Raw genomic sequence first — 22,334 nt, 5'->3', positions numbered from 1 at the left:
CTATATACCAAATTGGAGCAAATATGTGATTTCTTTGGGTTCTCAAAGCAGGCATAAAGCACACTATGAGAACAGTTCTCATGCCATCGGCCATGACAGGACACAGAAATGGTTCCTTGGGAGGTAAATGTAAGAGTTTTTTAGAGTATACCTGACCAAACTTTCCCCAGAAAATTCTGATATCTTTTATAAGGGGGCATGGGATTTATATTTAAAACAAACTTCAGTGATGCTAATATTCACTGACACCTTTAAATGAGGATCACTCTTTTAAGCCTATACGATGTAACAGCAAAATGCATGCCCTGTATTTCATCTATAGATGATCTGAACTTTGAAATCTCCCCCTGCTATAATTAGTTTTACTATGCACTTGAATTGTCTGTAAGAGGCAGAATGAAGCAAACAATCAGAAAATAGCCACCTGAAAAAAAGGCAAAGAGAAACATTGTCTACTGAACACAATTAGAACAAATTAAATGCCTATATGATCACCAGATGTTACTGCCCCTTTATAGTTCCAGGATGTTTTTACTTAAAGAACAAGATCATCTCAAATTAGAAATCCCTTTCCCCTAAATTAGGATGGGAAGGACACTGGCAACAACTTGTTTTCTAAATTTCCTAGGACTCTTCATGCTTCTGTTTGTATTATGATGTTTTTCTTCATTTAAGCAAATGTTATTAATCACTCAGTAAATTTACCAAATTAAGAAAATTATTTATATAATTTACATAGCTAACAATGGTCATTTCAGATTATTTTCATTGATAAGCTTTAGGGTGACTGTACTCTGATTAAATATAAAGCATGATCTTAACTCATAGGTAGGCCATCCAGATTGTTTAGGTCATGATTCTAACTTCCATGGAGATACTTCCATGGAGAAACTAACTTCCATGGAGAAACTGCCAAGAATAGCTCACTTCATCCTTAGTGTTCATTGATGACTAAGTGTCTGCAAGATTCTGAATGTTTTGCTGAGAATAAAGATGGATAAAACATAATTCCCGTTTGTTAGTGCTCACATTCTAGTGGCATATTTAGGTATTTAACTTTGGTCAGAGCAAATAGAACATCCCTGCCCTCAATTCTTTGCTTTCCTTTTATCTCAGCTGCCTAGTGCAATTGTGGTCAGAAAATTTTTGGACTTTACAGTTGTAATGCCATCTAACATCAAGTATTCAGAGGTGGTTGAAAAAACATAAAATGGCCTTGAAAAATATGGAAAAAAGTATAATTTTACTCATAAAGGAAATGTACATTAAAACAATAAGATAACATTTTTAATCAAAATATTTGAGAACATACTCTGTTGGTGAGGGTGTGGGGAAACAGGCACTCATATACAATGCTCAGTTCAGTTCAGTTCATTTCAGTCACTCAGTCGTGTCTGACTCTTTGCGACCCCATGAATCACAGCACACCAGGCCTCCCTGTCCATCACCAACTCCCAGAGTTTACTCAGACTCATGTCCATCGAGTCGGTGATGCCATCCAGCCATCTCATCCTCTGTTGTCCCCTCTCCTCCTGCTCCCAATCCTTCCCAGCATCAGAGTCTTTTCCAGTGAGTCAACTCTTTGCATGAGGTGGCCAAAGTATTGGAGTTTCAGCTTTAGCATCAGTCCTTCCAGTGAACACCCAGGACTGATTTCCTTTAGAATGGACTGGTTGGACCTCCTTACAGTCCAAGGGACTCTCAAGAATCTTCTCCAACACCACAGTTCAAAAGCATCAATTCTTCGGCGCTCAGCTTTCTTCACAGTCCAACTCTCACATCCATACATGACCACTGGAAAAACCACAGCCTTGACAGACCTTTGTTGGCAAAGTAATGTCTCTGCTTTTTAATATGCTATCTAGGTTGGTCATAACTTTCCTTCCAAGGAGTAAGCGTCTTTTAATTTCATGGCTGCAATTGAAAGGTTGTTGCTGAAAGAAAAGACGCAGGGATTCTTGGCCTCCAGAGAAGAAGAATTCAATCTGGGGCCAGAGACGAGGCTTGATTGCTCAGAGCTTTTGTGTAATAAAGTTTTATTAAAGTATAAAGGAGATAGAGAAAGCTTCTGACATAGGCATCAGAAGGGGGCAGAAGGAGTACTCCCCTGCTAATCTTCAGCTGGATGTTATATAGTCACTAAGTGAAGAAGAAGTGAAGAGAAATCACTCAGTCATGTCGGATTCTTTGTGACCCCATGGACTGTAGCCCACCAGGCTCCTCCACCTGTAGGATTTTCCAGGCATGAATACTGGAGTGGGTTGCCATTTCCTTCTCCAGGGGATCTTCCTGACCAAGGGATTGAACCCGGGTGTCCCGCATTGTAGGCAGACGCTTTATCTTCCAAGCTACCAAGGAAGCCCTATATAGTCACTAGCAGTTTGTTAATGAAAGAAAGGAACATCTTAAAACTCAGAATGGCACCAGGCCCCTCACCCTTAAGATGCATTTTGGGATAATCTTGGCACCAAATGCTTCATCCTGGGCCATAAAATGATTAACTTGAATCTTGTAGAAGGACAGATTACCATACAAATAGTTTCGTTTACATAGATTAGGGGAACAATATCTGAGTATTACATGCTGGTTTGTCAAGTAGATTCTGAGCCAAGAGGCGGAACCGACTTGAAGACAGAGTTTGGGGTAAATGCATAGTACATTAGCATAGCTTAAGATAAACATTTTCATAAGAAAAAGGCATTGCTTATCTCAAGGTTTGAGAATAGTTAACTTCAGATGAAACCAGGTGTCATTATGGCAACAGTATTTTAAGAGAAACCTCCTTTTAAATTTGTATAGAGAAGGAAAAAATATCCCTAGTTTGTTTCCTCCTGCTGCTTAAAAGAGATAAAAATGTCTGACACTTGCAGGCTATTTCCTCTGTTTGGAGACCCCTGGCCTTCCTACCTGTTCAGTTCAGTTCAGTCGCTCAGTCGTGTCTGACTCTTTGCGACCCCATGAATCGCAGCACGCCAGGCCTCCCTGTCCATCACCAACTCCCGGAGTTCACTCAGACTCGCGTCCATTGAGTCAGTGATGCCATCCAGCCATCTCATCCTCTGTCGTCCCCTTCTCCTCTTCTATCGTCCCCTTCTCCTCCTGCCCCCAATCCCTCCCAGCATCAGTCTTTTCCAATGAGTCAACTCTTCACATGAGGTGGCCAAAGTACTAGAGTTTCAGCTTTAGCATCATTCCTTCCAAAGAAATCCCAGGGTTGATCTCCTTCAGAATGGACTGGTTGGATCTTCTTGCAGTCCAAGAGACTCTCAAGAGTCTTCTCCAACACCACAGTTAAAAAGCATCAATTCTTTGGCACTCAGCCTTCTTCACAGTCCAACTCTCACATCCATACATGACCACAGGAAAAACCATAGCCTTGACTAGACGGACCTTAGTCGGCAAAGTAATGTCTCTGCCTGTTACCCTCTCACAATCACCATCTGCAGTGATTTTGGAGCCCAAAACATAAAGTCTGACACTGCTTCCACTGTTTCCCCATCTAATTCCCATGAGGTGATGGGACCAGATGCCATGATCTTTGTTTTCTGAATGTTGAGCTTTAAGCCAACTTTTCCACTCTCCTCTTTCACTTTCATTAAGAGGCTTTTTAGTTCCTCTTCACTTTCTGCCATAAGGGTGGTGTCATCTGCATATCTGAGGTTATTGATATTTCTCCCAGTAATCTTGATTCCAGCTTGTGCTTCTTCCAGCCCAGCGTTTCTCATGATGTACTCTGCATATAAGTTAAATAAGCAGGGTGACAATACACAATGCTAGTGAGAGTGTAAATTTCCATGACCCCAGTGGAAGAAATTTGGCTTTGATAATTATAAATGCAAATGTCTTTTGATTCAGTGGAAACCACTTTTAGGTATTTACTTTTTAGATATTAATGCATTTGTGTAATGACATGTGCAATGTATTTAATTGCAGCATTGCAATAACAACAAAAAAAGAAAGTAAGGTAATGGCATTGGGGGTTGATTAAACTGTGAAACTTCAATACAGTGAAATAGTACACAGCTATAAAGATTCTCTATATATTATGACAAATTCCCCAATATAGATGAAGTAAAAAAAATTCAGGACACTGAGTATACCAAACCACCTTTTGTGTAAAGTGAAGGAAAATGTGTCTCTTTGCAACTGTATAAAGAAACTCTGGAAGGATACACAAAATCCTGTTTCTGTTGTGAGGGGAAGGTAATGGGAACTGTAGAAAACACATAGAAATAAAACTCTCTACCATATCTTTTCTTGTATTTGTTTTCAGAATCATATAAATTGTAACTTGTTCAAAGATAAGGTAGAAATTTCCACATAATTGTCAATTATAGCCTTTTCACTTATACAGTGGTTTATACTTTTGGAGGCATTGTTTCATTTTACTTCATGACAGTCTTAGATTTTAAGTGAAAAATCTAATGTTAGAAAATGTACAATTAGAAATCGACTTTTAACTGCAAATTCAGGGCTCTCTTCACTATAGTTATAGTTGAGTAGGGCCTCTACAAGAGTTAATGTAGGGAAAGGTCAGAAGTTTAGAATTCATTTATACACTTGAGTATTTTAATAATTTAGCAATTTCTTGTAGGGAAAGGTGTTTCCCTTGGTGGGGAAACACATGGTGGGTGGGTTGTTTTCTGATCATGAAAATATTTCCATTTGTTAGTGGTCTCAAAACAATAGATTTCTCCTGTTCTTCCTTCTCTGGGGATCTCAAACATGGCAAGGCTGTCTGGTTGGATTGCAGATTCAACCTAAACCTAAGTGCCTAGTAAGGACAGGAAGATAGGCTATTTGGGGAATTGATAGAGGGACACCATGCTGAAAGGGGCTCAAAGAAAGCCAAAGGATTTGGAAGAGAGGAACTGAAGACTGGCTGAGGGGGTGTTAGCATGAGTGCTGTCAATGCTAGGAAAGACATTGATATGATAAGAAGGAAGTCAGGATGTCAGTAGTCCACTGGAGTTGGCTGAGAGAACAGGCCCATCGATGAACAATCACAGTGTGTTTCTCCTCCTCCTCTTGTCAGTTCCTTCCCTCTTCCCCGTTTTGGTTAGGGTAGAGGCTAGACATGTCAAAAGCTTTATTCCAAGTGACTGGGGGGAATTAAGAGTGAATGCAGGAAAATAAGGAAACACATGGAGCACAAGGCAGGTGGCAAACAGCCTGGCTGGTGTTAAGAAAGCTGCAGAGACACATCACCCCTAAGCAGTAGGACTGAAGCTCTTAAAGGCAACTCCCATGGAGACGAGCAAAGCCTTTGGGGTGTACCCAGTGCCTGCAGAGTGGTTTCCTGCCCCCATCCCAGTGAAGCTCCGTGGGTAAGAGGCCATGTCAGTGGGTTACAGGCTGGTTGGTTTCCCCTAGGCCAGCTTTCAATGATTTTTCCCTATGTTGTTTCTCACTCTGTCCTCTTGATACCCTCTACCAGATGCCCATCCTCTTCACCCTCAATGGTGAATGTATCTGGTGGACTCAACTATGCAGGTTTCTTCTGGGTCCCCCCAAACTTCCAGTACTTGTGAATTTGTCTGGGAGGTCAATTCAATCACCACCTCAGGTTCCAGACTTAGGCTCAGCACTCTAAGGGTCTCCTGAGAGTGGGTCAGCACTTAATCAACCCTGAGATGGAATGCCTCCTTATATTTGTGTGCAAGGCCCTTGTTCCCTCACCCGTGGCCTGGCCTCCTCAGCACTCTGCTCCCTCAGTCTCCAGAATGCATTGCATCCCTGGATGATGGAAGTGACATCTGCCAAGATACTAGGAGGAAGGTGGGAAGACCTAACATGGGTACCTTAAGGTGTTCGTTTCAGGAAGGGAAGCAAGGGGGCTCCTGCATGGCTGTGTGACTCCCCCTAGAGCTGTCTGGTGTTCCCCACTTTGTTGTATCAGGAAAGAAGAGCTGAGAATGGAGGGTAGAGGAGAGGATGGAGAGAGGATGTCAGTGACATGGCCAATACATCCTTTATTCAACTGACAGGGACCATGAAGAGTAGATTACAGATCTCTATAGATAGAGATGAAGGTCCCTGGTTGGATGATCAGTGGGAAGTTCACTGTCCATCAGAGGGAAATAAGTCAGACAATAGCTAGAAAGCTGGAAGGCACTAGGTAATTAGGCTGGATGGCCAGTGGGTATACAGCCCTGAGGCTGCCGATGCACGGTGTTCTGAGGTGTGGCAGCAAAGTGCTGGCAAGGGAGGGGTCAGCTGAGGAAGATGCTGAGAATAGGGATCATGGCCGTACTCAGTCCTCCAGGCCTGGGACAACCCACACCTGGCACATAGTAAGCACACAAAAAGTGGCTTGTAGAATTGAAGCTTATTCTCAGGAGCCAAAAGAGACAGGAGGGGACTGAGTTTTGGAAACTGCATCAAGGGAAGAAGAGTCTGTAGGGAGGGTGTAAAGGGCCTGGGTTTGGCAGCACAGGCAACCTCGGCCTAGTCCAGATGTGGGAAGGTATGTACAGAAAAGACGGGTAGAATAGGGTGATGGTGGTTGAGCTGCTACAGCCAAGCCAAGAATCTGAGGGAAGAGAGTGGGAAGTGTGATGAAAGGACCCTTCTTAGTAGGCTTGAAGATGACAGAAAAGAAACTGGACAACAGGCAGAGGTACAGGTAGCAAGTAGGCTCACAATAGAATGGAACTGGCTGGAAACTGGAAGAGAGAAACTACAATGGAAGAAGGGTAGGAATTGGGAAAAACAAATGCCCTTGGGAAGGTGTGGCATTCCCCAGGAGAAACAAGAGAGAACCAAACCAAACTGAAAAAGAGAAGTGGGAGTGAAGAGTAGAAGAGCTGTTTATTGGACAGACGGAGGCAGCGACAGGAGAGAGGCGGAGCTTGAGGCCTAGAGTTTCTCTGCTTTAGGAGAGAGGAGCTGATCATTTCCAAAGAGACCAGGGTTCATGCTAACCTTTTGACCTTGCAGAGCCCCAGAGGTAGCAGGTTTGCAAGGATCCTCATGGGTATGTCTAGGACAGAGGGTGAAAGAGGTATCAGGGCCAAGACAAAATCTTCAAAGCAGGAGAATGCATTTTTTATATAGGCACTGTGGCTTAATTAGTTACCTCTACCTAGTAAACAGTCTCGATTCAGATTTCATGTCTTATCTTACTGAAAGAGCCTGGTCTCCTCTTATGTCCTGGGGGTCTCTCTGATCCTCCTGCTGCCCTTGCCCACAGGGTTGGCCAAATCATCGTGAGAAATCCTTTGCATGGCACCTTTTTGGTCTTCAGTGCAATTGTGAGGTAAGAATACTTGGGTCCTTAAGGGCTTGAGACAGATGGCCTTACTCTGCCTCTGTGCTGAGTAAATGCCCACCCCTCTGCCTCCAGGGCAACTCATATTAGGCTTGAAAAAGACCAGATGAGGAGGACCACTTCTTTGGATGTCCATTTTTCAGTTTTATGTTGGATTTACCATCTTTGAGATGTCTGCTTCTTTTTGTCTTTTTAGATTTCTAGACCGGTGAAACCTCAGCTCCCATTTTAGAAGCTCCAGCCTCAATCAATTACAGAAACTTCGTAGCTACCCCACCACAATTTCTGAAATTGGTGACTAATCCAGTTCTTTTTCTGACTTAAGGTTGGTGGGATACCTTGGGACTCAAGCGGAATTGAACTGAGGAGCAACTATCTTAGGAGTTTGCAGAAAATAAATCTGAGAACACGGGTGTTAAGATTTCATCTCTCCCTATTTGAAGATGGAGAAGGCAATGGCAACCCACTCCAGGACTCTTGCCTGGAAAATCCCATGGATGGAGGAGCCTGGTAGGCTGCAGTCCATGGAGTCGCTAGGAGTCAGACACAACTGAGCGACTTCACTCTCACTTTTCACTTTCCTGCATTAGAGAAGGAAATGGCAACCCACTCCAGTGTTCTTGCCTGAAGAATCCCAGGGACAGGGGAGCCTGGTGGGCTGCTGTCTATGGGGTCACACAGAGTTGGACACTACTGAAGTGACTTAGCACCAGCAGTAGCTATTTGAAGAGGGTGAGGAACCACTGGTTAAAATGGAATCTGGATCTCCTAGCCATTGGTTCCATTTGTTCCATCCTGACTTGGGTCCACATCAAATACCCTGGAAGGCAGGTTAAAAGACCAATTGCTGGATTCCATCCCCAGTTTCTGAATCAGTTTGTCCAGGGTGAAAATTTACATTTCTAAGATAACTTCTAGGTGATGTTGATGTTGCTGGTCCAAAGATTTGAGACCCATAAATTTTGCCATCTCAGAATCTCTAAGGGATCCAAGGGAATAGATTTCACTCTCTGTTGTTGCCCAGCCCTGCTCACCCTCATCCATAGCACTCAACTAAACAGAGCTGGAAAGAACTTGTTCTCTGGAAGCTCTGGTTCTGAGTTAGGGCTCACTTTGTCTTTGATGGAAACAAGACATAATGATTTGATTGTAGGAGTGCTGGAAAGGGGAGGATTTTATCCCAAATTATCACCTCTTTGCTCCCTGAATGCATAACATCATTTTAAGAAGGAAACTTTTCCTTCTTCCACTATCAGCTGCTGCTGCTGCTGCTGCTAAGTCACTGTCAGAGCTACAGCTTAAAATGTAGATAGCTCTGGGAAAGTCAACCCTTTGGCTATAATCTCCATTGTAAGGGATTCTTTGCAGAAATACCCTAATGGGGTGGAAAGGCAGGGAAACTTGGACTCTGAATGAGGTAGAGGCACCACATAGAGGAAAAAAGGTGACAGGTTCCTAAAGATAGACTTCCCTATTTTACATTTTGTCCAGAGAGAACACGGAGACATTTTTTTATTTAAAGGGGATAGGGTAGGGTAGACATGTGGCAGAGGAAGTTGGGAAGAAGATGGGAGTTTTCCCTGAGGGAAAAATCACTCAGATCTCTTTACCCAGCTGGTGGCTGTTGCTTATTTTATTTTTTGTCCAAGGGAAGTGGTGTTGGACGGAGGTAGAGAAGACAGTGGTACAGTAGAAACGACCTAAAGGGATGCCCCTTCTGCCAAATGCCCTTAGATTCCACGATGCCTTTCAGTTGGGTGCTGAGTGCACCTACACTTTGGGCTTCATTTTCCCTCCTTAAAATTACAAGAGATCAAAGGCTGGAGGTTAACACCTGGTTTTTAAGAGGTGTGATCCAATGGTTTGGAGGGTCACCTCATACAAGTCTTTAGAACAAGGTTTGTGAAAAACTGGATTTGTCAGCAAGTCTTACAAATTTTTAAGAAAGCACAGAGTGTAAGCAATACCCTTCAAATCATTAAAGACTGAACACTCTCCTGAAATCCTGCCGCCTCTGGTATCTTAGTCCTTAAAATGTTTAGAGATCCTTCCTGTGTAATTCTTGACACAAAGATACAATGACCATATTGGATCAGGGTAACTTTAGTGATTCCACGGATGGGCTCTGACCCTGCTGAATGCGTATGCAAAACTGAGTGAACTACTACTGTCTTTTCTGCTCAAAAGTGAGTTTCTGTTTTTTTAATCAGATTCTCAAAAGGGTCTGTGATCCAAAACAGGTTCTGGACGATGCTCACATAGAGCTGAGTGTGTTTATGTATGAGGCATAGTGGGAGGTAAAAGAAATGGCATCATTCAGTTTTGCCAATGGAATCTAGTATTTCCCTATACCCTGGGGTGTCTCCTAATACTGATCCTAAAATGCTCCTGTCTCAGAGGACCTGGGACAAGGATGCCTTACAAATGGCTGACCATTTTGCTCTATTCATAGGAACATAAGCAAGAGAAGTGCATTCTAGGCAAAATGGGAAGGCTGCCCTGAGCAGAAGGGAGGTAGGGGCTGGATTGCTCAAATTATAGCCACTGTAGGAAGCTCAGTCAGTAAAATCACCCTATTTTCGACTCCATTTGGGCCCAGGACCCTGAGGAGCTATGATTTACTCAGTTTTTCCTAAGCAAGTGTAAAAGGCATTAAACTAGATTGTTGCAGCTCACTTCCTCTTGTCTCTCTGGTTAATTCCACCAACTGTGGTTGAGAAACAAGTGTGTTAAGGAAAAACCAGAATCTAAGCATTGAAGAGAAAATATCCCACTTCCATCCTCTTTGCTTTTCTCCCTCCCTACCCACAAGCTGCTCTTACATACAAGGTAATTTTTAAATTATAAGACTGGTATTAACACATTATCAATAAAGAGAAACAATGACCAATGCATTAACCAATGCTAGAATACTTATGCAAGTTAAGAGTCAGTGCAGACATTTTCCCAGAACTGGGAGGAGAACCAACCAGAAAGCTCATTACCCTGCATCAGCCAAACAGCTAAGCCACAGCCATTTTCCCTAAAGTTCTATTTAGGGGAATGAGATCCGCAACAATAACTCTGCCCCTTGATGAGGCAATCAAGGTCAAACAAGAGTGACGACAACAACCTGCAAGCACTGTGACTCCTGCTGTAACTTCTCAGCACTTAAAACAAGACCCCAAAACCCACTCAGCACAAAGCTGTTATGTGCACCTGACTTGAAATTAATAAGACATAGCTCACCTCACAGAGGATGTCTCTCTCTCCACTTAGGCAAAAAGAATCTGTGGCCCAGAGATTCAGACCTAGACTTACATATCCAAGTTGTCTTGATCTCAGTGATACTGGGGAAGGCTGTATATACCTCAACCCCCCAAACTTAAGCCTTTCTACTAGGGTTTCCTTAATCTCTGGGCTTGCTTATTATCTTGAAACAAAACAAACCAAAAACCCCATATAATCCCCACTACCCTCATCCCCAGAACACAGCCCCTAGAAAATCTAGCTTATACAGTTTGCACTTTGCATGCTCTCTTCAAAGACCCTGCACACAGATACACAGACACAAAAGACACTGTCAAGAGGAGAGGGGTCTGTTCAAGGGAATAAAGTATTTTTCTTCTGTGTAGGCCTGGGTTACCCGGGGGTATAAGGTCCATCTCTTAACACTGTAGCGCGATCTCTCAGCTAGATATATGTATATGCAGGGTGAAGGGAGCAGGAACAGGGGGTGAGAAGGTTACTGTTTGTTTTTCAGCAGGTGGGGTGAGAGGTGTGGATGTATATTCAGATGATTGGAGTAGGGGTGATAGGCCCACACAGGAATGAGGTCTGCCCCTAGACTTTCATTTGGATAAAAAAGGGGGCTCTGGGTGCCTGATCACTCTGTTTCCTTATTACTCTGTAACCCAGTGTTCACCAGTGTGGTTCAAGGAGTCACCAGTTCTGTGAGATGCGAGACAAAAAGGATACTGAGGTCAAATAAATTTAGGAAGCACTGCAGTAAGAAAGGCTTAACCATTTGCTCTAATGCATAAATTTTCGAGCCTTTAATAAGCTAGTATGTGTTTTCTCTCTCTCTATATATAGACAGAATATTTACGTTATAGAAGCATGATACTCAAAATATTTAACAACTGGTATGGCACAGGCTTCAACCAATCAGAATGGGCCTTAGCCACAAACTGCTGGTACCACTCACTGTACCCTGGAGAACGGGATCAGGCTGAATATCAGCCCACCCAGTAAGCAGCATTTCCCAAGAGTTTTGCCCAAAGAACTCTACTTTATGTGGCATCTCACAGAACTGGGGAGAAAGGCTCTGGCTAATGCTGGAACTGCATCTCTCTAGGGATGGGGCCAGGACTCATGATTCTGACCACGGGGGTGCAGGAGAGGGGCAGCTCTGGCAAAGACTCCAGATAGCACCGGCTGACAGACGTGACCACAGCTGCAGCAGAAACAGATTTCAAAAGACAGATGTCCCTCTGTCCCAGCTGCTCCGGGGACTCTGTCCCTGGTGGGTCAGCAGGTGCCTGTCCAGGTGATGTTTACGGCCGAAGCTCTTCTCACAGCGCGGGCACTGGAAGGGCTTCTCTCCGGTGTGTGTCAGCCAGTGTCTCACCAGGTGGTGCCGTCGGCCAAAGCTCTTCCCACACTCAGTGCACACGTGGCACTTTGGCATAGGTGGTGCGCGCTGCCGCTTCCTAGCCCCAGGGCTCTCCCCAACCTCTTGGCCCTTGCAGGATTTGCCATCTGCGTGCACTCTCTGGTGGCTGGCTAGATGGGAGTTGCATCGGAAATTCTTGCCACACTCAGGGCACCTGCTGGGCTTGTCATGTAGGTGGGTTTTCTGGTGTCGGATCAGGTGATGTCTTCTCCCAAAGCTCTTCTCACACTTGAGGCAGCTGTAGGGCCTCTCCCCGGTGTGTGTCTGCTGGTGCCTGGCCAGGTGGGAGCCCCACACAAACTGTTTACCACACTGGGGGCACGTGTGTGGTCTTAACAGGGAATCCATTTCTGTGCTACACAGAAGGTTTGAGAAGCTATCTTCCTGAAGAAAAGGTGGGCCTAGGAGCATGCCTCTGGAGCTTCTGGGCATGGAATCCCAGTTCGCATCCTGCTCTGGGTTCCAGAGAACAGTATCTTCAGACACACTAGATAACATTCTGGGAGGCTCTGCTTCTAGTTCAGGGGTATCCCCCTCATGCTCACTTCCATCTCCTGTGGAAAAAGGAAAATACAGACCCCAGGAGGTGAGTCACAAGGGAGTAGCCCAGGACTTAGTCACAAATGAGGCTGTACGATGCCTATTAGGGTCTAAACCTTACCCCATAAGGGCTGAAAGAACAGATTTTAACGTTGTACAAGACAGTATAACAGGTACAGTGGTTAGAGCTTAGACTTAGGAGGCAGATACCCACAAAATCTGTTTTCCCACTACACTTCTGTAGGCCTTCATTTCTTCTTCTGCAAAATGGGAATAATTATAAGGTAGATGTTATAAGACAGATAGGATAGTACCTGTATATGTTAGTCACTATTAAATAGTCTATGCTATTTGTTATCTACTCATTACTATTATTTATTTAGCACTTAAAAAAAAACTATTAATCAACCATATTAATCACCATCACCATGAAGAGAGGTGAGGAATGGTCTGAAAATCACTGGCCAGGTGACACCTTGTCAGCAACACTGGAGACATTGTGGAAGGCATTTCCACAATGGGTAGGAGGCTGAACAACAACAACTAACATTTATTGAGTGCTTACTATGTGCTTGGTACTGTTTGACTATGGTAACATATTTAAATCTCATAATAATTTATAGATGAGGAACCCAAAGAGAAGTTAATTACTTTTCTAAGGTTCCACAGGTATGGTCCCAGATTCAGATCCACAAAGTTTGGCTCTAGAGCCTGCCCTCTAAATTATTATGTTACAGTCTTGCTTTTGAAGAAAAAGATCTCTAAACCATTCAATGCTATAACTGTCTGAGGCAGAGGAGGGGTTGGAGGGACATGTAATGATAAACCTCCAAAAGGGGTGAAGGTTGTGGCTGAGTCTATTATACATCATTACCTGTGTATGTGACCTTCAGAATATCCCTCTCTTCTAAGTCTGGGGGGTCAGGGACCCATTGTTCTTCCCCTCCTTCTAGTTGAGAAAGCATATCCAGTTTGGGAATTGGAAATCCTGACCATGGGAAAAGAAAACAGAGATGTCAGTTTGTTCAACTGTAATTTTCATTTCTGAAAAAAGCTTTCTCCTAGATTATTTCTTTGAACTCTATAGATAAATAAGGCCAGATACAACAAGCCTTTCCCTCTCCCAACTCCCATTTCTGCTAAGTCCCCTCTCCTTTCAGAAAATCACATTCTCTTTCCAACAAGTGTTCTCTTTTGTGCAAATTTCAAATACTTTCAGTTCAACTGTTCTTTCTGGTCATAACTTCACTTAATTAGCCCGAGTACAGCTGTCTCACCCACACCCCCACTCTCATCTTTCCCTAGATGGTTTCTGAGTTTCCAAGGCCTCAGTTCCACTTCTTAGGTGTCCTTCTCTCTGAAAGAACCTCCCAATTCCCAACCAAGAATTGCCTAAAGTTCTCTAATAATTCACAGCATTTTGTTGTTGTTGTTTTTTCTTCCAAAAAGTGACACTTCTATTCTCTTTGGATTAACCCTAGTGCTCTTTCCCTAGTGGAAACCTAGACAGAGTCCCTGCCAAGAAAAGAACCCCAAATGGACACTATGCAACAGTCCCAGAGCAGATGGCTCCACTCTCCCAGAGTACAGTCACTGAGTGGCTGGGGAAGGTCGTGCTTACTCAGAGAGACCACTATCCCACAGTTTTCCTGCATGACATATTCTCCATAGAAGTCTGTTTGAGAAGGGTCCAGGCTCCTCCACTCTTCCTGAGAGAAGCACAGGGACACATCCTTGATGGTTACCAGGCCCTGAAACAAAACGCAGCCATCATCAATCAGCAGCTGTTCTTTAAGGAAAATGGGGTCTCAGTATAGAAGGCTAAGGCGGTAGTAGAGGAGAGGTGGCAAGAGAAGGTCTAGAAAAAGAACTGCCCAGAGGTTCTTAGGCCGGGAACATGGTTTTGGTGAAGAGGAAAGGGGCAAAAGTAATGGTCAGGGTGTGAGCAATAATGTCTGTAGAGGAGATTCCCAAGTTGGGACCATGAGAAGTTGGAGGCACCACAAACTCACTGGTCCCTCTGTGTAGTTACAAGTGTCTACCCAGTCTCTTCTCATCTGCCTTTCTTCACTGCAGAAACTGGGTACAAGTTCCTCCTTTCTCTACTTGACCTTTCCTTTCCTATCTGCACAAAACAATATGGATAAAATATTCTTTCTGGCCTCCTCCCCCTATTATGCCATATCCTTATCTTTTAAGGCAGAATAGTCTGGCAGTTAGGAGCCCAGATTCTGGAGCCAAATGACTCCTAGCTCTGTCACTTATATTAGCAGTATGACCTTACACAAGTGCCTTAGTCTCTTCCTGTCCAATTTTCTTGTCTGGGGATAACTGCGTTTCTTTCAGGGTTAAAAGAGTTAAGGTACAGAAAGCACTCAAAGAACAGCAAGCATGGTAAGCACTCTGGGAGTATGGATACTACAACTACTATTATTACTAACTTCCCATGGCTCTCCCCTTGCCTTCTGAATCTAAACTTGTTTTCTTTCTCTGGTGCTGCCTCTCTTCACATCTTTCTATTTTCTATTCATATGCATAAATGCTCCATCATCCACCTAATCCAGTCTACTTTATGTTCTTCCAAGCTTCCTTCAGGTCCTCTTTTCCTAACCTTTCCAGATTTCTGGTTTTACATTTAATATAATTTATTTATTTTGGGCTGTGCTGCATCTTTGTTGCTGTGCACAGCCTGTGCTGCATCTTTGTTGCTGTGCACGGGCTTTCTCTAGCTGTGGTGAGCAGGGGGCTACTGTCCAGTTGTGGTGAATGGGCTTCTCCTTGCGGTGGCTTCTCCTGTTGTTGCGCTCAGGCTCTAGGGTGCAGGGGCTTCAGCAGTTGTGGTGCTTGGGCTTTGTTGCCCCGTGGCATGTGGAATCTTCCCAGACCAGGGATCAAACCTGTGTCCCCTTCATTGGCAGGTCGATTCCTAAGCACTGGACAACCAGGAAAGCCCACGATTTATTTCTTAATGAACATTCATGAATTTTTCTTAAATTCTCCTTGTGGAGAATCTATTAAAACAAAACAAACTCAATCTATAGGAATTTTCTTCTTCTCATCATGCCTCCATTCATTTTTCAAAAGGGTATGAGTTCCTTAGAAAGGGATAGAATCTGTGCAGATAAAAGACTAAATACCAATAGTGATCAAGTGAAATGACAAATCAATTAAATGAAGTGAAGTAAAAGTCACTCAGTTGTGTCTGACTCTTACAACCCCATGGAGTGTAGCCTGCCAGGCTCCTCTGTCCATGGAATTTTCCAGGCCAGAATACTGGAGTGGGTAGCCGTTCCCTTCTCCAAGGGATCTTCCCAACCCAGGGATCAAATTCAGGTCTCCTGCATTGCAGGAAGATTCTTTACCGTCTGAGCCACCAGGGAAGCCCAATGGAATGACACAAAGGCTACAGAAAGGCAGAAGTGACAAGACCTTGAGGCCAAGAGAAGAACATAGCCCACCTGTGATCCTGCCGCAAGAAGTGCAGCTGCCATCTCCCAATCTCCAGTGCTCCCTTCCTGGGGAATGGCAGGAACCCAGGGAGTGGACTGAGCTGGTGAGGGGAGAGAGGAACCATTAGAGATGGAGCATCCATCTTTTTCCAGTTAGAGCCTGGGCCCTATTTTAGTGGGGCTTAAGCGTCATATTTTTCCCCTATATCTATGTCCACCTGTAAGACTCGAATGCATAAATATATTGTAGTAGAAGAGACCTTCCCTCAAATGTTCTGAAAGGGTACTAAGTGGTTTTTAGTAGAGCATTTATGTCATTCATTTCTACTAAACTAGCTGTGGTTTGAATTTATATTATTCAAATGTAATTTTAATCTTATAAAGTGCATTTTATGGGTGTGTTTTCCAGCAGCAGTCAGTGTTTCTGTCACTTCCTTTGTCTCTCATATTTGTTACCACTAACCATGTAACAGGTGGAGGGAGTGATTATGTAAGAAACGGGAGAAGCCCAGTTACATGGTTTGCAGAATCCAGATGCTTCTTATATTTTCCTGACTAGGGCCTGTAAATTCTATTTCTGTGCCCTAGTCCTGGTACTAACTGTGCTGTTCAGTCAGTCCATGGCACTTTGGAGATTTTTAATTCTACTTTTTCAATAGAGATTAGAAGATTATTCTCTGCATTGTGCTTCCCACACACACCCTATGGGCTCTCACCCTTCTCCTGAAGGGACTGTGGCTCCTCTTCAAGGTCACAGCATAGGTGCTCCAATGGCCCTGGAGCTGTTCTCCATGGCACCTCTTCCTGGCTTCCCCTTTCCACCTGGGGCTCTGCTCTATCCAGCTGGACATTCATCGACTCCCATCCTGTCCCCAGGGCTGCTGTCTGTTCTGAAAGCATTTTTGCTGCAAACTCAAATTGTTACCTGGAACAAATTCGTATCAGTTATGCCCATGACAATGGAAAGGGGTGATAGTTCTAAGGGAGTTATGGAGAACAGTCCAGGGATAAAAGATGAAACTGGATAGGAAGAGCTTGATTGAAGATGAACTTTAAAAGTCTGAAGTGAAGTGAAGTTGCTCAGTCGTGTCCGACTCTTTGCGACCCCATGGACTGTAGCCTACAGGCTCCTCTGTCCATGGGATTTTCCAGGCAACAGTACTGGAGTGGATTTCCATTTCCTTCTCCAGAGGATCTTCCCAACCCAGGGGTCGAACCCAGGTCTTCCACATTGTAGACAGACACTTTACCATCTGAGCCACCAGGGAAGTTTGATGTGTTCCAATCAACTGAACCTGAGCCATAAATGAGCAAGTGTTATATAATAAAGTCACTAATGGTTATTTTGGGGACCTCATGGTTGGCAGAACTTCATTAAAAAAAATCCTGGAAATTCAAAAGCTATCAATTAATTTCAACCATGGAAAATACTTAATCTAGGAATCTTAACCACTGAAAATAAGCAATCTGGAAATATGCAGGAGGGAATGCAAACAGATTTGCATTCAACAAAAATGGAGATAATCCCACATAAGATTTTCTGCCACAAACTCCATTCTCATCAGTTTAGAATGAAATGATTACTATAGGTAGAAGTCCTAGTCAAAGGGTGTATTTCTTAGAAGGCTGAACCAAATGGTGCCTTACTTAGAACAAGCCTCAACTAAGAGACTTACAGCCTATCATTCTGTTGTAGAAAATCAGAACTGGTAGTAAATATGGTGGACAGATCAATAACTTGGAAAGCAGATGTAAGATTCTAAAGCAACCCTAACAGATAAGAGAAACTGTTGGCAATGGGGAGCTATGTCGAAAGAAAAAAGAACGGAAAGAATTTCGTATAGGTAGAAAAAGGGGAAACAGGTGTTGCTAACATGACCCTGGGGTGAATAACAGCCCTGTGATTTAAGACACGGCAAAGAACCTGTGACACATGATAGAACCAGTCAGATCTAATTATAAAAACATACTCAATTTTAAAGAAGGGTATGGTGAAGCCAGAGTGTATTCCATCACAAGAAACAAAAGTTAAGAAAGGGATGGGAAATATGTCCATTAGGGAAAAGTTCAAAACAATGGACCTAGTCTTCTCTTGCCTTGGGAAGAAGGCTCATGAATGACACTGCCAATGAATAAAAAGAGATGTTTTCTTTCTCTATGTAGATCTCTTCTCTTGATTGCAGGAGATTAGAATTAGGTAAGATTTAAAAATTCTTAATAATCCTGCAGTGCAGAGTTGAAGGCTCTTTGCTCTGGACCTCTTCGGAACACAACAGGTTGTGTTGTGATAGCAGTCTCCCTGCCTTACAGCAAAGAAAGTTTATAAGACTGTGCAGAGTCACTTTTTGCTTGGCAACATCGTATTTTTGTGATTCTTATTCAATGCCCAAGCAATCAGAGCCAGTGAAAGTGTTCCAAAAACAGGTTAGAACCTCCGTAACTGTTCTGGCTCACTCACATTCATCTAATGACATTTGCAAGAACCCAGAAGCCCAGAACAGATAATGACAAATGTCAAGTTGTTTATTTTCTTGCCTGTCTTTGACAAGAGAGGTAAATGAGAACCCTAAACTCAATGAACAGCAAGGGAACAAATTCCCCTTCCATCTCAGATGTCCAAAGATGTCTCAGGGCCCCTTGGGAGCATTCTGGACTGATTCCCAGCTTAGGTTTCCTTTTCAGAGACTTCTCATGAGAGAGGAAAATTCCCAATAAAGCAATAAAGGGGGAGTTCCATTTCAGATTTCTCCTCTGAATTCCAGCCCCTGTGTTCTCTTCACTTCTGATATGTAAAGCATGGATTCCCCCTCTTCACCAAAGGTCTTCCTCATCCACTAACTTCGTTGGAAAGTCCTCCCTCAGGGCGTTCAGTTCAGTTCAGTCGCTCAGTCGTGTCCGACTCTTTGCGACCCCATGAATTGCAGCACGCCAGGCCTCCCTGTCCATCACCAACTCCCGGAGTTCACTCAGACTCACGTCCATTGAGTCAGTGATGCCAACCAGCCATCTCATCCTCCGTCATCCCCTTCTCCTCCTGCCCCCAATCCCTCCCTCTAGGTAAATATCTGGACATCTGTCTGAGATCCATTTCTCCATCTCCCTAGCAGCAGAGTCCCTTGATAGGAAGCCTCTTTCGCAGGCCAGATGTGAGAATCTCCAGACCATTGACAGAAAACCTGTGGAAGAAATCTCAGCAAAGGAGGGGGCGAGTACTTGTCCTCAGACTGCTTTTGCTAAGATGTGTATGCTCTCCGAGCCAGCACCTGGGCAGTTAAGGTATCAGCCCTAACCTGGATTTTCCTGGTTCCAGGATGTATCTCAGGCCTACTGGAGTCAGGGTTCTAGAAGTTTCGTTCGCCCTTTTGCTTCATGTATCTTAGTGGGGCATGGCACCTGCAGAAGTTGGTTTCTGCAGCTAGTGCTGTTGGACAGAGAAAGGGCCACGCTACCGAAATGAGTAGTAGCCCAAGGGCACAGGGACAGTCGCTGTCAGAGAAGCCTGGCTCCGGTCCCGGGGCGGGGTGTGGGCGGGACGGGTGCCCACTCCAGAGTTGGGTTGCTTCGTCCCTCCTCGTCTCCGTGCCCCGGGAGAGGGTCAGGTTTCAGAGAACTCGAGAGAGAGGCAGAGCTGGAGCAGGGGAAGTGAGGTCAGAAAACAGGTTGCCCGTGAACTGGGACAGGAGCAAGTGAAGAAAAAGGAGCCACGGGGAAACCTGCGCGCGGTGACAGCGGCGGGAACCCGCGGGGCCTGACAGCGACGACGCTGGGGACGAAGAGACAGGAGAGGGGCGGGCACAGAATGTCAGTGCAGCCGAACCTGGGAATGGCAAGCGACCCAGAGGCCGCGTCGACCCTCCTCCCCGCCCCCACGGGGGACCGGCCCCACTCGCCGCCCGGGGAAGCCAGGTGTCCTTCCCTCCAGCCGTGACTCCCGCCGGCCCGGCCCCAACTCACCCGGGTCGGTTTGGCCTGCAGCCCGGTGTCTCCGTCCCGGGCGCCGCCTGCCCCTCCCCTCCGTCCTCGCCTCGTCGGAGCCGGCGTCCGCGGAGCCAGCGACAGGCGGAGACGGCGGCCCGGCGAGCGCGGGTGGGGCGGGCACAGGAAATCCCCGCCCGCTTCCGGGGCTCGGCGGCCGCGGCGGCGCTAAGAGGGGAGGGCCCGGTGCGGGGGGCGCGCTGCGGCTCCGGCGACCCCCGGCCGGCCCAGCCCCGCACTTCAGCGCCCGCCACCCCGGGGCGCCGCCGGCCCGAGCGCGCAGATCCCGGCTGACGGTGGTCGCTCAGCCCCGCCCTCTCCCTGACTGGTCGTCTTCCCTCCCGGCCACTCGGCCCCCCGCCGGCTCCTTTGCACTTGGGTTCGTTAATTACCTTGACATTATAACAACCGCTGGTTATACGCCGGCAGTCGCTATGAGGCTGATTTCTAGAGACAACAGTCTGAATTCTTCAAGGAGCTCACCTTCTAGGTTTCAAGAAAATGACGGTGATGATAAGGGGCTGAGAGAGCGTTGAGGAGGAGTCACTCATTCTGAACGAGGTTGACTTCACCCGAGACGTGTGTCTGAAGTAGGCCTTGCGGCTGCATTGTCCAGTTTGCGAAACCACCAGCCACAGTCCAGACAGAGGTGTGGTGTAACATACGTACCAGATAATTCGGAAGACAAAATTAGCGAAATGAACTATAGCTAATAAACAATATTTTGAATATGTTGAGCTAAAATGTTTAAATTCACTTCACCTACTTCTTTTAGCTTTTTAAATATGGCTACTAAGGTGTTTGTATATGCGGCTTACGTATTTCTATTGGACAAAGCTACTTCGATAGATTTGACTGGAAAAGATGAGAAAGGGCCTACAAAACAGAATAAACACACTACTCTTAGAATCTGTTTATAATCTACAAATCGCATTCTTTGTCATCAGAACAATTCTGTACAATTGTATTTTATGGGCTTAACAAGTGACTCACTTAAGATCATAGGGGACAGACACTTTTTGCTATGTGCCAGGCACTGTAACTAAATCCTGAAAGTCAAAGATCCCAAAGGAATTGTCTGCCTGTGGATTCAAAAACTCAAGTCTGTGGAAACACATGGTAACAAATATTTGCAAAAAAATGTAACAGATGCTAAAGTGGAAGAGTATACTTTCCACTAGGAGCCAAGAAGTAAATGTGCGTGGCTGGGAGGTCAGAGAAGGCCTGGCAAGTCTTAAGGGAGAGAAGGGTGGGGAAGGCTCCATTAATGAAAGAGAATGTGCTAGACATTCAGTTGCAAAAGGATATAGACCATATTTAAGAGCAGATCATAGGGTATTTTGCAGAAGTAGTAGAGCCACGATTTATATCTCAGTTCCTGGAACTAAATCCAGAGGTTCTTTTCATTTATATTTCCACAGGTGAGAAATACAAGGTATGTTAATCTGGGTATTTAACAATAGCAATATCTCAGTGATTTAACATAATAAGAGCTTATGTTTCATACAAGTCCATGTGTTGCAGGCTTGCTGGGGCCAGTGAATGGGTTATGAGCTCTTTCCAATTATGGAAAGACTAGGTTTCTACCATCTTGTGGCTCCACCATCCCTTGTTGCCTTGGAATCATCCAATCTGTGGGCTGACTTGGTGGAGGTATCAGGGCCCAGCCCTGGAAGTGCTGTACATCATTTGTACTCCATTTCCTTAGCCAGGGTTCAAGTACATGATTACATGATTACTTCACAGGAAGTGTGGAGGAAATGGGGTTTGATGAATGGTTAGCATTGCTTCTGTCACACGTATAATTAATCAAGCACCTAAACCTGACTTTACCTGAAGGAGATATTTGGGGAGTGGTGGCAGATTATATTTAAAAAAAAACAGAAAAAGGAGGCAAAATAGTCATCTTTGGCCTGATGACACAATAATGGGACATTAATATTTAATAAACATCTACTTTATGCCAGAAATTTGTTTTTTAACATCACGGGGAAAAATATAAAATGTCTTTATTATTAGCTTTAATGTGCCATCTCTTTAGATATCAGTCAGCAAGCTGTGAGGTATAGATATCATCTCAGCAAGGGTTTAAGAGCATTCAGTGAGCCAAAAGGCAAAATTAGGAATTGAACTCTGGCCTTTGACTTATAATTTGGTGCACCTGTCACCAGAGTGTTACTTTACCTTTCACAGTAATACGTGGATGAATCCGAATTCCTATGTAAGGTGGAATAATTAAACATGCAGGGAGTAGCAGGCAGATGATTCCATCTTTTTAAGACTTTCCAGTCTTAGATCAAGACAGCATCTTAGGCAGAATCAGAAGGCAGAAATGTACATGCTGTCGGGTGAAGAACATATGCAGATGTGCCTATTTAGAGAAGAAATGAAATGAGGAAAATGATAGATTAGAATAGTGGGTCAAGGATTTCTAACTTGCCATGTC

General features: G+C 44.6%; 1 protein-coding gene across 1 annotated transcript; it reads right to left on the bottom strand.

Moving 5' to 3' along the window:
* Window positions 1-8,885: 8,885 nt before the first annotated feature.
* On the bottom strand, window positions 8,886-20,186 carry ZNF641 (zinc finger protein 641). Its single transcript, XM_069580887.1, has 6 exons — window positions 19,868-20,186; window positions 16,630-16,838; window positions 15,923-16,014; window positions 14,086-14,215; window positions 13,339-13,452; window positions 8,886-12,478 (listed from the first exon to the last, which is right to left on the bottom strand). The coding sequence occupies exons 2-6, from the start codon at window positions 16,811-16,813 to the stop codon at window positions 11,724-11,726; spliced, it is 1,275 nt and encodes a 424-aa protein (XP_069436988.1). The 5' UTR covers window positions 16,814-16,838; window positions 19,868-20,186; the 3' UTR covers window positions 8,886-11,723.
* Window positions 20,187-22,334: the final 2,148 nt, after the last annotated feature.

The sequence above is a fragment of the Ovis canadensis genome, chromosome 3 (genome assembly GCF_042477335.2).
Source record: "Ovis canadensis isolate MfBH-ARS-UI-01 breed Bighorn chromosome 3, ARS-UI_OviCan_v2, whole genome shotgun sequence".
NCBI classification, from domain to species: domain Eukaryota; kingdom Metazoa; phylum Chordata; class Mammalia; order Artiodactyla; family Bovidae; genus Ovis; species Ovis canadensis.
This window is presented reverse-complemented; position numbering and strand designations above follow the sequence as displayed.